General features: G+C 38.7%; 1 protein-coding gene across 1 annotated transcript; it reads right to left on the bottom strand.

The window, feature by feature from the left end:
• Positions 1-489: 489 nt before the first annotated feature.
• ncapg (non-SMC condensin I complex, subunit G) lies at positions 490-12,388 on the bottom strand. The gene is made up of 22 exons (XM_058641610.1): positions 12,319-12,388; positions 11,941-12,055; positions 10,777-11,025; positions 10,351-10,579; positions 10,029-10,174; positions 9,859-9,943; positions 9,487-9,679; positions 9,247-9,396; positions 7,259-7,399; positions 6,616-6,739; positions 6,164-6,253; positions 5,153-5,341; positions 4,960-5,070; positions 4,134-4,253; positions 3,436-3,675; positions 3,165-3,346; positions 2,819-2,984; positions 2,382-2,549; positions 1,396-1,519; positions 1,097-1,144; positions 894-963; positions 490-793 (listed from the first exon to the last, which is right to left on the bottom strand). Exons 2-22 carry the CDS (start codon positions 12,046-12,048, stop codon positions 679-681), a joined length of 3,048 nt encoding a protein of 1,015 aa, XP_058497593.1. The 5' UTR covers positions 12,049-12,055; positions 12,319-12,388; the 3' UTR covers positions 490-678.
• Positions 12,389-15,043: the final 2,655 nt, after the last annotated feature.

Genomic DNA, 15,043 nt, shown 5'->3' with positions numbered 1-15,043 from the left:
AAGTGATAGAGAGCGATATCATTCTCCAGGCAGCTGCCAGCATATTACCGGCACTATTGGTACAGAGTTAGTTACTTACTTTCCACTTGTTGGCAATGTTGAGGAATTCCTCTGCGCAGGGCTCAGCAATTAATGCCGCATCTGTTTTTTTGACAGTCAAGGCAAAGGATCGCAACTTAATTGTCATTGCCGATAAATTGTGCCATGACACCCAGGTAGGTGTCATAAAATGTTTGTTTTATCGATGAAATGAAACCACCTGCCCAACAATCCCTCACCTCTCGCCATCTTCAGTTACCATCTCTTAGTCTCTCCTATCCAAGTGACTTTTTCATGCAGATAATTTCCAGCTTTCATGTCGGAGGCCAGCACACACTAGAAGTAAACAAACTTGGGTTAAATGATTTTATCGCGTTAATCTCGGCTGTATTAATTGCATACATGTCAACTTTGACAGCTCTACTTAAAAAAAATAAGAAAAAGTTCTGGTTGTTTTAATGATAAGCTCAAGCTTTATTGACATATCTGAGATTAAAATGACAAGTCAATGACATCAGTTTCACTAAATGTTGTACATTAGAAAATTATTTTTGAATATAATGAAGTGGAGTACGTAACAAGGTTAAAAGTAACTACTTTGAGTTTTATTTTTACACTGACGGCTCATCAGCAGAGTTTTTATGACACATTGGCTTCCTGGTTGATGAGGTTGTTGAGGTCCAGCTTTGTTTTCTCCAGAGCTGCAGGTCTGGTTCTCCTTGTTGTGCGCACCACAGGGACGTTTTCTCCATCACTGCAGCCAAAACAAAATATGACAAATGAAGAACATTACAGAGACGGACAGCATGTACGCCTGACCGTTTTACACAGATGAGAGTAAAAGAAGGACTCACCTCTCTTCTGATGACTCGGCTCTCCTGCTCGACTTTCTGCCTCCTTTAGCTGCACAGACTTTCCTCTGACCTGTGCACAAACACTCAGGTTACTCCATACTGCTGACTCAACTCATTTTCTTGGGTAGACGAGAAAAGCTCTAAAAATACACGGGCACTATCACATACTGCAGTTTTGGACGTGTATATAAGAACCACATTACCTCTTTTAGTTCTCTTGGCAGATTTGCACAGATCTTCTGTTGCAGCTTCTGTGTAAATGGCAGACAAAACAAAAATCAGATTTTTCCCTTTTTCCTCCCTCACCGTTTGCTGCTTCTTACTGACAGATGTCAAGAGTAGGAATCAGATTTATTTTAATCCACTTAGAAACAATCTACTATTGAGGCATAATGTTTAGTCACAAATTAATGCAGTGTAACTGAGATAAGATTTGTGATGGAAGCTCGGTGGGACATCAGGTGGTCTAATGTACAGATTGTCACTTTGGTTGCATGTGTACCATCTGTATTGACATCCACTGGTTGTAGTGCGCTGGCACTGAGAAGCTCGGCCTGCTCCTTTGAGTCCACAAGTTGAGAAACCATCTTCTCCAGAGCACGAAGACAAACGCGATCCCTCACCACCTGAAGATAAGGACAATGAAGGGGGTCAAACATTTTAATCTGTTTATCCCCATATTATGTTATGGAAAAAGGAATACCTTTGGCCTTTAAACAGAAAAAGAAATTACATCTACATGTTACCTGGAGCAGTGATTCCCAAAGACTGGGCCGCAAACAGATGGTTGGTGGGAGATTTATTTGTGTCCCCGGGTTTAAATACATTTGCCAAACATTGCTAGGAAATTATGTTTGGTAAATTAATTCAGTTCTGATATTGGGGTTACATACAGTATATGGCAGTATATCAGTCGCTACATTATGCAATAATTTGCTCTTGTCATGATTTATATTGTGATTTAGGTTACAATAGTTTGCCAATTTCCCCATATAAGAGGTTTGGGAAACACTTACCTAGAACTTCAGGAAAAGGTAATTTGCTTGTTTTTGACATAAAAATTAAATACATTTGAGTGGGAAAAATCTTCATATATAATCATTTTTTATTTTGGGAACCTGTCAATTTTTGTAATTTAAATACAATTCAAATACTCATTGAAATGTATTTTATGGAAATGATGGTAGTTAAGTTTTGTTTTTTAGGTTTTTTTAAAGATAAAAAAAACATTGAAAGAGTTAAATCCCCAAAACATATTTAATATGTATAGTTTAGCCTGAAGTAGTTTTAAAAGATTGACTTATTTGAATTGAAAAAATATTAATATTAAAGGTCTTTACAGCTGTTTTTGGGGAGCTGACATTTTCTGACGTCAGGAACAAATTTGTCAGGATATTAAAAAGGATCTCTTCAGGGTTAAAAATTTTCTAAAAAGCAAAATTCTGTTTGAACAGTTGCATTTTCTTTTCACTGTACACATGTGAATACCTGTACAAGCTGCTGCAGCAGTGTCTGCAGGTCTTTCTTGACAGTCTCGTCTCTGCTGAGCTCCAGGTTGCTTAGAGTCTTGGCGTAGAGACGGATTTCTGGGGCTGTCGGGTCCTTCAGCATCTCCCCACACAAACGCACCGCCAGGTAGTCATGGACACACAACTCCTAGAGATAAACACATCATATACTTTCAGTCATTTCCCCCCTCATTGTTTTTAATACACACTTTTTGGCCCATAGGTTTAGCTGATTTTCTTTATCCTTCATCTGACAAAATATAACTGTTTAATGATAACGTGTCAGTAAAACTTCATAACTCACAACTCTTTAAGCGAGCAGTTTGCAAGTTTTATGTTGAGGAATTCATGAAAGCTCAATGAGCCTTTACAGCTACTACGACACAGTAAACATAAGTCTGAGTGGATGTTTCTCACCTCTGTGTTGGTCGAGGGTTTAATAAGTGCACTAGGTCGAGTCAGCTCCACAAACAGCTCAACCACATTGTTAATATCCACCTCAGCGAGAGGAGAGGTGGCTGGGGCATTCAGCAGAGTCCGCACAGTGGGGAGGAAACTCTCCTCCACAACCTCCTGGTGAACCCTAACACACCACAGAGACAAACTCTTTATTACTTTGTACGCATGACTAATCACTTCACCTCAGGTCATAATAATAATAATAATAATAATAACAGCAGCAGGATGTTAAACACTGTGCATGGCTGTAATGAATACCACATATTATCTCATTATTGGCTTGTGTATGAGAACATGTGTGAACCTGCTCTCGCGGGTGTAGAGCTGGAAGAAGACTCCGAGACAGTGTCTCAGACGCGTGTCGTCCTCTGTGACGGGATTGTACCACAGTAACACCAGGCGGGAAAACATCTTAGCACTGGACATGTGACCGGTGTACATGAGTTTGGCCAGACCTTCTGCAGTTTCAGTTCGCAGGTCAGACACCTGAATAGGTTAAGTAGATTATTAGATTATTTCTGCTATTTTACTTTCAACAAAACCTGAAACACACACTGAGGTTCAGGAGAGCTCACCTCGCTGTCGAGGAACTCGGAGAGCATCACAAGGGTACTCTGCGCAGTGTCCTCTGGTACCTCTCCCTTCTCCTCAGCCACAGGCAGTGAGTCCTCTTCCTGTCTGTCAGGTGACTGGGAGGGTGGCACCGTCTGAGTGGCACTTGTTTCAGAGAGCAGCTGGAAGCCGAACAACAGCAACAGGTCGATGATGGCCCGCAGAGCACTGATGCGGATCTTTACCTCATCCAGCTGTGCTATCTGAAGGGGAAAAACATTAGTAATTAGGGATAATTTTCTATTAGCTACATCCTAGTTTCAATATGAAAACTATTTGTTGGATGTTGGGTTAACATGCACCCATGTCAGGTTGCATGTGTGTCAAGTGAGAAAATTTGAATGGTTTCATTATTCGTTTACATGTTTTCATATACTGTACAGTAAATGTTTATTTAATTTGTTCACGTGGATTGAGAACTATATAGTACAGCACACCTTGTTCCTTCATGTTGTGGTTAAAATAGGTATTGTAATGAAAGGTAATGAGGTGATGTATCGCTATTGGATTACTCAGATGTCTTACATTTTAAAACACAAGTATTCTCTTGAGTAAGAATGATGACACTACCCATGTTTTAACTGCATCCACAACCCACTTAGCTCAATTTAGTAAGAACCAAAAAAAAATAAAAAATTCAGAATTACAAAAGCATTTTCACCTGTAGCAGCAGGACCATGTGGGTTTTAGCCAGTTCCCTGCTGTGCAGAGTGCATGTTCCCAGACAAACCACAGCCATGTTGCGGACAGCAGGGTGAGCATTTGCTATACTGGGTAGGACCTGACAGACAGAGAAACACAGTTTACTTGTTGCCAACATGACTCGACATAAACAATAAACGAATCACAATCAACAGGCAGAATTAGGACTAAATTTAAACATAATCTCAATCAGTTCCTGTCTTGTATGTAGTTTGGTCACACATTTAGAATCAAGTCTCTTGCTGCTCTTTGTTTAAGGTAGTGGAACACAAAATATATGGTGACATTTCCTGTATCATATTTAAACTTTCATGTTAGAAGAATATGTCACTAAAAGAGACGTACAAGAGACAGTAACACTGATAAATGTCCATAGCAGACCTAAAACTATGGAGAGTAGGGCTGAACGATTTTGAATAAATATCTAATTGCGATTATTTTGACAGGAATTGCTCTAATTTTCATTCGAAAAATATATTTAAAATTACTACTGTGTGATATTTGTGCAGATCTGTGAGAAACATAGATGTTCTCTTCAGTCTTTAGAATAAGATGTGTATAGATCTAGACAATAATGAATTTAAAATTACATTTTGACACACATTTTGGCTTTAACAAATCACAAATCATAGGCTGTATTTCGATTTCGATAACATTACGCTTAATTGTTCAGCCCTGATGGAGCGTAGCTTTATTCTGATGGGAGTGAGAGATCCAGTTAGAGGTTGTAATCTGTACATCAATGGTAACACAAGTGAAAAATATGATGAGGTGTGATTATATACCAGTGAGGACATTAAGGCACTTATGGTTGGACCAATTCGAGTCTTGATGTTCATCTGCTTGAGCAATTCAGCACACATTGTTAAACACCTCAGAAGAGTCTCTGGGTCATTCTGAAACAGAGAAAATACAATTTTAATTTAAGTAAAAATCTTTCCTGGAAAAAAATCTCAGAGGGACAAAACAGCTATGAACCTTCTCAGTGTGGCCCTGCTTTTCCGCTGGCTGGCTGCTCTCTGTGATTTCCCGGATGATGTGGTTCCTGCGGTTCTCCAGCTCTGTGATGGAGTCCTTCAGCTCTGCTGCACGGCTGAACTCCTGGGCGGTGATGCAGTCCTCCAGGGTTTGTTTGGCCTCCAAGATGCACACCTTCACCTCTGCTAGCTGGGTGGGAGGAAGGGAAGAAAAGAGTAGCAGGGAGTCAAGACTTGGCAGAAATACACTCAGGAGGGTTTCCAGGCTGTTTAGAGTGGCAATGCACCACAACCAAAGAGGAAAAACAACAACAGCTGAGGCTCTGGGCCAGGTTACAACTCTCCAAGGAGCACTTTGCTTTTACTTCCAGAGAAAGGAGAGGGAGCAGGTGCACTGAATGAAGGGAGGCTAAACACCTGAGCTAACATTCACTTCCTCAGCAGATGTTTGGCCATCACCAAACTGCATACTTTCCATGCTTATTTAAAACTGGAAAAAATAATATGGACTCAATCATGACAAAACCCAAGGTTGTGAATGAATCTTTCCGTGCCTACTTTGTTAGGTTATTGTAACCACAATTTGTAAACCAAGGTCAAATCAGGAAAAAATAGGTGTAGAAATCTGATAAAGAGAAAACAAATTAACCTGGATAACCCCAGGCAAAGACCAGATTGCTGTACATGATCTGCATCTTCCATCCCACCCGTTAACACATGCAACGCCTCCAAATACAAACCATCTGCCAGATGGAGGAACAGAAGTAGCAAATACAAACAGAGCACAGAAGACTGTAGAGGAGGACAGATCAGAGGAGATGAAGATTAATTAATTATGAGTAAGTAATCCTAATTTAACACATCTAAATATCAGAGTTCAAGTACTTTCTAACATATTAATTAAAAGATTTTACTAAATGAAACATTTTACAGCTAATATGTGATGTTTTCATCCATCCAAAAAACAGTGGGGTAGTTGGAAAGCATTTCAGTTGGCAGCATGTTGACTCACTTGGACCTGCTGCCGGCGGCTCTCACTCTCATCCACTGGTCGACTGGCCTCCATGATGGGCTCCCTCACATCAGAGATGATTTCTGCCACCTGTGTAACACAGACATCAGTATCTGTAATAACTCCCCACCGAATGGAAAATCCATTTACTGTTGTGGCATCGCAAACAAAAAACCTTTAGTAGTTACGGACAGTTTAAACCATTCATCCATCACGTTTTGAGCTAGAAACACTGATAAATGTATACCATATCATAATACAATTGTATAATAAAGACAAACAAGAGAATCAAATAAAAGAAACAGAAAACAAATAGCTTAAAAAGGAGCATCATTGCTGATTCTTTCAGGTTTACATTGAACACCAATTAAACATGATAGAAAGGTTAATAAAAAGCATCAGATATGAGGGTAAAAGTACAAAACCTACTTTAATTGTAAAATAAAACTCACAGTCTGTATGCGTCTATTGTCATCAGGCACAAGGGCAAGGAGTTTCTCAGTGAGCAAAGAGACCAGGGAGCACGGTGTCTGTGGAAGAGCCATCATCTCCTGCAGAACTGTCAACACGCGCTTCCTACAAACATCACAAAAAAGCTCAACAAGCCAGTCTGATATGTTTGCCCTGAATGGTAACTATGAGAGGAAAATTATAAAGGTCCAAGTATCTTAAGATAAGAAGAGGCTAAACAAATTAAGCAGACAGCCTTCATAATTTAGAGTGTTCTTTGGACTCATGTTAGGTTTCAATTTTTGACTAAATTAACAATGGAGAGTTGGATTTTGTTCTTACATGTAAAGAGTATTTGGAGGAAATCTTTTAATTAACAACGTCAAGTTGTCATGTTTATATCTAATTTTTTTGGTAGACTTCAAATGTATGAACCCATTCTTGCATAGCAGATAACAGGAAACCCTTCCAACACTCAATCATGGGGCTGTTAGTTATAACTTTGTGAAAATAAATATTTATCTCTATACTTGGTCAGTTATGCAGAGGTATAAAGGATACAAAGTACACTTAACACTTCTTCACAGAAGATTGTCTAAAAATATGAGCCATATATCTTGTCTCTCTCCTCAGTCCTCATCTTACCTGCCGCCCTCCTCATTTGTATCCAGGCATCCGATGAGATGGATGAGCTGCTGAGAGATGAACTCTTTGGTCATGACAAGCTCAAGCTGGTTGAAGTCAGCCCTCTGCTCCTCTGACAGCACGGGCACTTCCCTCAGATAACTGCAACAGTTGGATAAGAAATTATTCATTGACACACTCTGTGTCAAAGAAATACATCAGACTGTTCTCAGGGGCAAATGTCACAGTGGTACAAGAATAAATAACACATGAAATGCACTGCTGCAAGTAGCTGAGCACAACACCTGTCCTGCACGAACAAAATGCTTTGTCACAGCCACACTAGCTTTTAGCAACGGTCTAGTCCATACAGTACTGTATATACATACCTGCAACTGGTCACTTACCTTTAAATAAAACACTAACACGTTATATAATAGGGCTGAAACCATTAATTGATTAATAATCAATTACTAAATTAACCTATTTTGTTTAGTAGTTAGAATTTTTTTTTATAATTAAGATAAGTTCTCTGATTTTTCAGCTTCTTAAAAGTGAATATGTTCTGGTTTATTTGCATCATATTAACAAAGGAATCACTAAAACTGAATAATTTTGACATTTGAGAAATCGTTCACTTTGAAAAACACTGGCCAACATTTCCCAGTAATTTGTCACATTTTATGAACCAAACGATGACTCGATTGAGAAAGCAATCGATAAATTAAGTGATTATGAAAATAATCGTTAGAAGCAGCCCTAATATAAATCCTCAAATGCTAATGTATTATAAGCATGTTAAAGATTGAAAACAGTTAGGCAGGCAAACAGCTGAGTAAAGCAATGCATAGGAGGGATCTTAATGGAGTCCATGGACATAAAAAGTATGAATGGCATTGAAAGGCATAATACGATTAAATGCTAGGTTTCACATTTTAAATTTGAAATAAGATTATATTAAATGTGTCTTTCTAAATTATTCTAATCTCAATCACATTGACCCATTTTCTAGATAAATACTGTCCAACTGTCTGTGCTCTGTACATCAAGGGAAAAGCTAGAATAAGTCTTAATACAACAAATACAAATGGTGTTGCTGTGCAACAAGATCAGGAGGAGTTTGAGTACATGATCTCTTGAGGCCCTAAGGTAGTGATCATGTGATCACAGCTATTTTTGAACCATCTGGCTTATAAATAACAACCCACAGACAAAAACAAAAGTGCTAAGCACCATCACAAAGTATTTCACTTGTCTGGCAGGAATGAGGTGATTTTTTTTTAATACATGTTACACTTAATATTCATCACACTTATCTACAAATGTCATTATTTCATGTTAAACCTTGTTGCACTTATAACCATTAGTTAGCCACACTATCAAAGCAAAGGAGTTGAAGTAAGCACACAGTTACATACACAAGGAGCTCCTCTGAGAAAACAGACCATCGCTTCAGATACCTGCAGTTACAACGGTCATTAATGGTAAATGTGTTAGCTCGTGACAAAAACTAACTGAATACTACACTACCCAATTTTCTGGCCACTTGTGGACATAAAGCTCCATAAATCAGAGGGAAGCAGCACAATCAGAGGACTGAAGGATTACACACACTATTTTTAAAATGCCTGTCAATTGTCAACTGTGTAACTTTTTTTATTGGGGGACATTACATGTAGTAATAGTAGTAAGTTTTTATCAGTGTAGAATGGCTTTAAAATAAAAACTGTTTTCCTTTGGTAGCCTGCATAGTAGTAGTTTAACGGTGGTAAATCTGACCCTTACCCTGGCCCCACCCTTGTAATACCAATTGTGAAAGGGAGGGATGAGCAAAGCAGTCCCCATTAGATGTCACTAATTCTTATACACTGGATGTGATACTATATTAACTACAAGAATAAATCAAATTATGGAGGCTGCTGCTATAAATCAATTATCTGTCAATTTACACTGCAGTAGGGGGACAACATACAGCTGACAGAGAAATGTAAATTAATCTCTTTTCTTACCCATAGAGGTAGTCGGCATAAGTGGCAGCATCTGCCAACACTTGCTCCAGCAATTCATCACCTTCGTCTCCTTTAGCCTTGAAGAACTCACACAGAGCTCTCCAGTAAAGGACAGTCTCACACGTCAGAGAGTCCACTGGGATCAGCTTCCTATTCAAGACACATATACTTAATCTGTAGCCTTGGATAGGCCATCACTTATGTCACATGAGAGAGGCAGTTTGAAGTACATCACTGTACCTGCTGTCAAGCTGCACTCTGTCCTTCAGCAGTTCCTCAGTCAGCTTTTCTTTAAAGATGGCTCTCAGTGTTTCCAGAGCTGTTTGGGCACAATTCTCTACATCCAGTCTGTGGATCAACTCTACAATGTTATCATCCAGCCGGAGCAGCCAGGCAGGCAGGAGACGAGAGCAAACTACGTCCTTCACCGCTTCTACAATGCACACAGCCAATAATATATATTAGTTGAGCAAAACTGGAAAAGAATAATCTGCAAAGATTTTTGTCACAGGCTAATAATGCCTTTTTTTCCCAAATGTTAACAGTTTCTCTGTAAGAATACCCTTTGATCTAAAATGTACATATTTGGGTTGAACACACACAAAACATTACCTGAGGTGTCATGGAGGCCCTGCTGCAAAAGACCAACTCTCTGTGCGATGGTCAAAGCTTTAATGTGAACTTTGTCAGCCAGAACCTTAAAGAGAAATTTGGAAAGTGGACAATTCATAACGTTTCACAAGAACATGTGATCAGCCAGATTAGACGGCATGTGTGGCTACCTGGTAGGCTAGTTTGCGGACATTCTCTTTGATGTCCCTGGTACGTTTGAGTACTTTGGGCAGGGTCTGTGGGGACATTGCAATGCAGGACAGGACAGCACGTCGTACCTCAGCATTTGAATCATTGTCCAGAATCAACATATACGCTGAAAAGAGGAACAGAGAATTGAATGGTTAGAGACCATTAAGAGAATATGCACTGAACACACACACACCAAAATCTACCAAAACCAAAAGTTTACCCACAGACTGGTTATTAAAGAGAGTATACAAGGCCATGATATGACTTGCAGAACATAAACCAAAAACAAAAAAAACCAACCATTGATAGTGGGACAGTCAGGATCTCTTGGCTGCTGTAGACGCGTCATGGCCAAAGCAGCCTGAATCCTCACATTAGGGAACTTGTCAGTGACACGGACTAGCATGGCTTGATGGATGTGATCAAAGAGGTCATCATCAATCTGAGCATTCTCTGCCATACTGCCCAGCAACTTGTTGATCAGCTGGCACACTCGGAAACGCACTGCATGGCTATTGGCTTTATGAGACTACAAAGAAAGCGAAGTAAAAAATGCATTCAACGTTTTAGTAGATGAAGCAGGATTAGAGGAAAAGAGGATTAAGGAAGATGTGACATAAATTTTAGCTTTTGGGAGTACGTGCAGTTTATTTCAGCACATACACAACAATGCCTAAGCAGATTAACTTTGCATATATACACTAGTATAAAAAATTTAGTGCGTACCTCTAATAGAAAGTTAAAGATAAAACTCAGAAAAGGATGATCATCTTCATCTTCTTCCTCTTCCTCCTCATCATCATCATTCTCCTGCTGCTGCTGCTCCTCCTGTGGTTTAGGTGGAGACTGGAAACTTGTGGCAAACCTCGCAACAAACTCGATGACATTTTCAACTACAGGTTCACGCTTGTACACAATCATGGCGTACTTCAGGTAGTGGACAAATTCCTCATGGAAAAGTGTTTTGTCCTCGAGCTGAAGAAGAATATGAAGAATGCAATTAATAACAGATAAAAACGTAAAGACATAATTGAAATAATAATTTTAAACTTTTTAAACTTTTAAGTATTTTAAACATTGCTTTGTTTGTGTTTCTGTATATCCATCATAAAATACGTCACAGGACTAATTTAGTTAATTTTGTACACACAAATCACATAAAATCCAGAAGGAAAAAAATATATTAAAATGTGCCAGGAGAGGTCAAGAGGCCACAGGCTTATACAAAGGACAAAGTGAAGAAGAAAGCAAAAAAAGACTAAGGACTAAACTTGCAAAAATCAGAAAAGCTATAACAAGTCATTAAGAAATAGCACAATATAAAAAACAACAAATCAGTGAATAGTAATAAGAGTGACACAAATAATAGTAAAAGAAAAACTTTTTTAACAATTTACACCACAATATCTAACTGAGAATTTTTATGATTTATAAAAAGCGAAGGTAAAGGTGATCAGCCTGCCGATGTTATATGAGTGAACAAGGGAATTCGATTTGAATAAGTTCCAAAATGATAAATGTAAGGATATAGGCAAAAAAATAAACATTTTTGTAAACATACAGTGGAGCTGAGAGTTATAGTCTGAGAGTAAGTCGTTATAATTTGACTTACAAATCGAGGCAGAATTTATAAAGACTGGAGGCATATGTATTTGCCCAAACAATAACACTCAGATAAGAATAACTCAGGTTAATAAATAATAATCACTTTTATCTACTAACTGCTCACCTCTACTACCTAGAATCATGCGATAAGTTTAAATACAACAGAGATAAACAAATAAAAAAACAAAACAACAGGTGTAGTCTTAGAGGAAAATAGACCTGACGTTGACACGTTAATGACTGTTAAATGAAAGAACCATGCTGACATAAACAAATGGGACTCACCTTGTTGTAGCGGCTCTTCAGACTCGCCACCAGCTTTGCCTTGTTGTTGTGGCCTTTCTGTGCGCGCTGAAACGCCTCCTTAATATCCAGTTCATTATCTGTAGTCATCTCTCCTCTAAAGAAAATATATTAAAACACAGAGTCACTCAAACCGTCACCGAGCGGCTTAAATTCCGAAATAATGTGAACGACAGCTTGTTTTCCTCCACTGCGTCATTAGCGGAAACTGCAGTCGGACACCCAGTCGTCGACTCTCAGACAGAAAACTAATGTAACTAGCTGAGCTGTATGGAATACACTTAACCCGAAATAAAATGACATCGTATTTTATCAGAATATTTAAGTAAACGTCGTGTTTTACAAGGAAAATAAACTTACTTTACACTTTTTCACTTCCCTCTCCTTGTTCGCGATGCTGCTGCCGCCTGTTTTCAAATTAAATTGTCGCGAGCTCTCGCGAGAACGCAGCAACGTAATCTCGATTGTTACGTAATGACGTTTGGTCACGAGGTGTGAGCGATGTTCACGACGTCTATTTAAACATTTAGTCCAGATGAAAATAACTAAAAACTGGACCTTTTTCACATTTTGTCTACTTGATTGTCCTTAACATTAGTCCATTTTATTTGGTGTTCTTTTATATTGCTGTCGTCCAGGACACGAATGTGTCAATATGGGCCAAGTCAATATAACAAAAACATATTGTTCTTGTTTAACAATAAAAATAAAACCTCTAACATAAGACTCTCATGAGAATGGATAAACATCATGTAGTGAAGCCTTGGAAATGATTATCGGTCATAATAATGAAATATAACATAAATACAGTAAATATAAGTGTCGGTACTCAAACTAGAAAAATTAAGAAGTAATGGCCTACTTCAAGTACTGCTACAGAGCTTTATTATGATCAATTAGTCAACCATCAGTAAAGTAATCAAGAGCTATCACATTAGGTAATGAGTCAGTAATTTACATTCATAAAATAACCAAAATAACCAAAATACAAATCTTTCTCTTTCTTCTTCTTTTATTATTATAAAGGGTTTTTTTGTCCTGGTCTATTCACTCATGAAGCTGAGTATAAGGTTGTGATGGTTCACTTGATGATTAAAGTTCCCTCTTGCAGTCTGTGCCCAGGGGACTTCACCTCATGCCCCACATTGTTTTTATCAGTTTAAGCCAGTGTGTAAGCCTTCTGCACTTGGTGTTGTAATGGTGATGGTGTTAAAGCAGCTGTGGATGGATCACAGCACAGCTCACCCTGTGGAAATGCTAAAAACATAGGTCTTCACGGTTGGACAGGGCCGAGCCTGGCAGCAGTGGGTTTAGTCCCCTATTTTCTGCACATTTTGTTTAAGCTATAAACATTTACAGAAAACTGTTGAAAACAACTAAATTATTGGATGAGATGCATGTGACGATACAACCATGCAGATGTAGTGAAAGAAGATAAGAGTTGTTTCTATGTGCCTCCCCCCTGCTGATTTTGACTAAATTAATTATTAAAACAATATATACAGTGTTGTCAGCTCTGCTCCAATAAAGTGCATGTTGACATGTAGCCTTTGATTTTAAATCCATTCATCTTATTTCATTAAAAAAAGTTGCACTCTCACAATTTTCTTCATCCTGGTGCCAGGACTGGGCTTTTTGTTAAATGGCAAAACAGCATCATCCATCTCTTTCTGGAAATCAATTGAATATAGAGTACTCAGTCGGGGTGTTTGCTTTAGACCTGGGTGCATGTGGGTGAGGGATTATATGAGAGGTGTATTAACATATCAAATATTCATGCTGGCAAATGTAGACGGGATAAAAGTTTCTCCATTTGTCCATACACTTTTGTCAAAAGCCAAAAATGATGTGAATAATGGACTCTACTGTACCACCATAGAACATCACATTTTATGCGGTCGTGACAACGTCCAGATGTTTTATTGGAGAAACTGTCTATAGGCATGATGAAATTATCATCTATTTGGACTTCCCAAGTTATAGTGTCACAGATGGCCCAATATTTGTATTACATGCATTAATTTAACCCACTTATGTTATGATATGGACTTTTGTTGTGCAGTTCTGGTGTTTCTCTCCCCTCCCCTTTGCTGTGCTGATTTTCTGCTGAGGCTGGGTGTGTCTGCTGCTGGCTGGAGGCCGCTTGGCCGCGCACCTGCATCTCATCATTTCATCCTCTTTCCTGCACACGATGCCAGATCGTTCCACTTCCTCAGAGTGGTAACGCATGGCTGCAAAAACTTCTAGTGATTTTCTCTTCAACCTCAAAGCCTGAACTGAATAAATATTTACTTAACCATTCCCCTGTCTCTGTGCCCACTTTTGGGTCATTCAGGAAAAGTGAAACATCACAACTTATGTGAATCACATGAAATATTTTTGGAATTTAAACCACCCACCATTCAATTCAGATAACGCCTTTAAGCCAGTGCTAATACAATGTGTTACTAGATCTATGATAGCTGTTTTGATTTGCCACCTGCTTTTTTGTAATCTCAAACACAATAAAGTATTAATTAAAATACAATACATACGGAACCTAATAAAGTGGAAGGAGTAGCATCTGCCTGGTATGGTTTCTGCTCTGGCATCAACAAGGCATTTTCTCCTGCAGCACAGCTACTCACTGGATATTTTCTCTTTTTCTGCCACATGCAGCCCCCCCACTCAATTTATAGTGGCCCACCAATTAATATCAAGTCATAACTGCTTACTTATGTGTTTTTTGTAATTTATTAACTTTGCACCATAAAAATCTTTATATTGTAAGCTATATATCAGTCCATGAACAGAGAATTAATTAATTAATTATTTTGAAATGCTGCAATTACTGGCCACACTAGATACTCACCAGCCCCACGGATCATTTTAGATGCCCTGCCCTAGATGGTTGTGCATAAAAATTCCAGTCGATCAGCAGTTTGTGGAATACTCAGACCAGCCCACCTGACACCAACAACCACATCACATTCAAAGTCACCTCCTCGTTCTGAGTTGCTGCCATGTGAACTGATAGACCCCAGGTAATACTCAAGCACCTCCACACTTGCCCTCTGACCATTTGTATTCATTTCTATTTCTAATT

Source organism: Solea solea, chromosome 10 (assembly GCF_958295425.1).
Source record: "Solea solea chromosome 10, fSolSol10.1, whole genome shotgun sequence".
Classification (NCBI taxonomy): Eukaryota; Metazoa; Chordata; class Actinopteri; order Pleuronectiformes; family Soleidae; genus Solea; species Solea solea.
The sequence above is the reverse complement of the archived record's forward strand: the minus strand, read 5'-3'. Positions and strand labels throughout refer to the sequence as shown.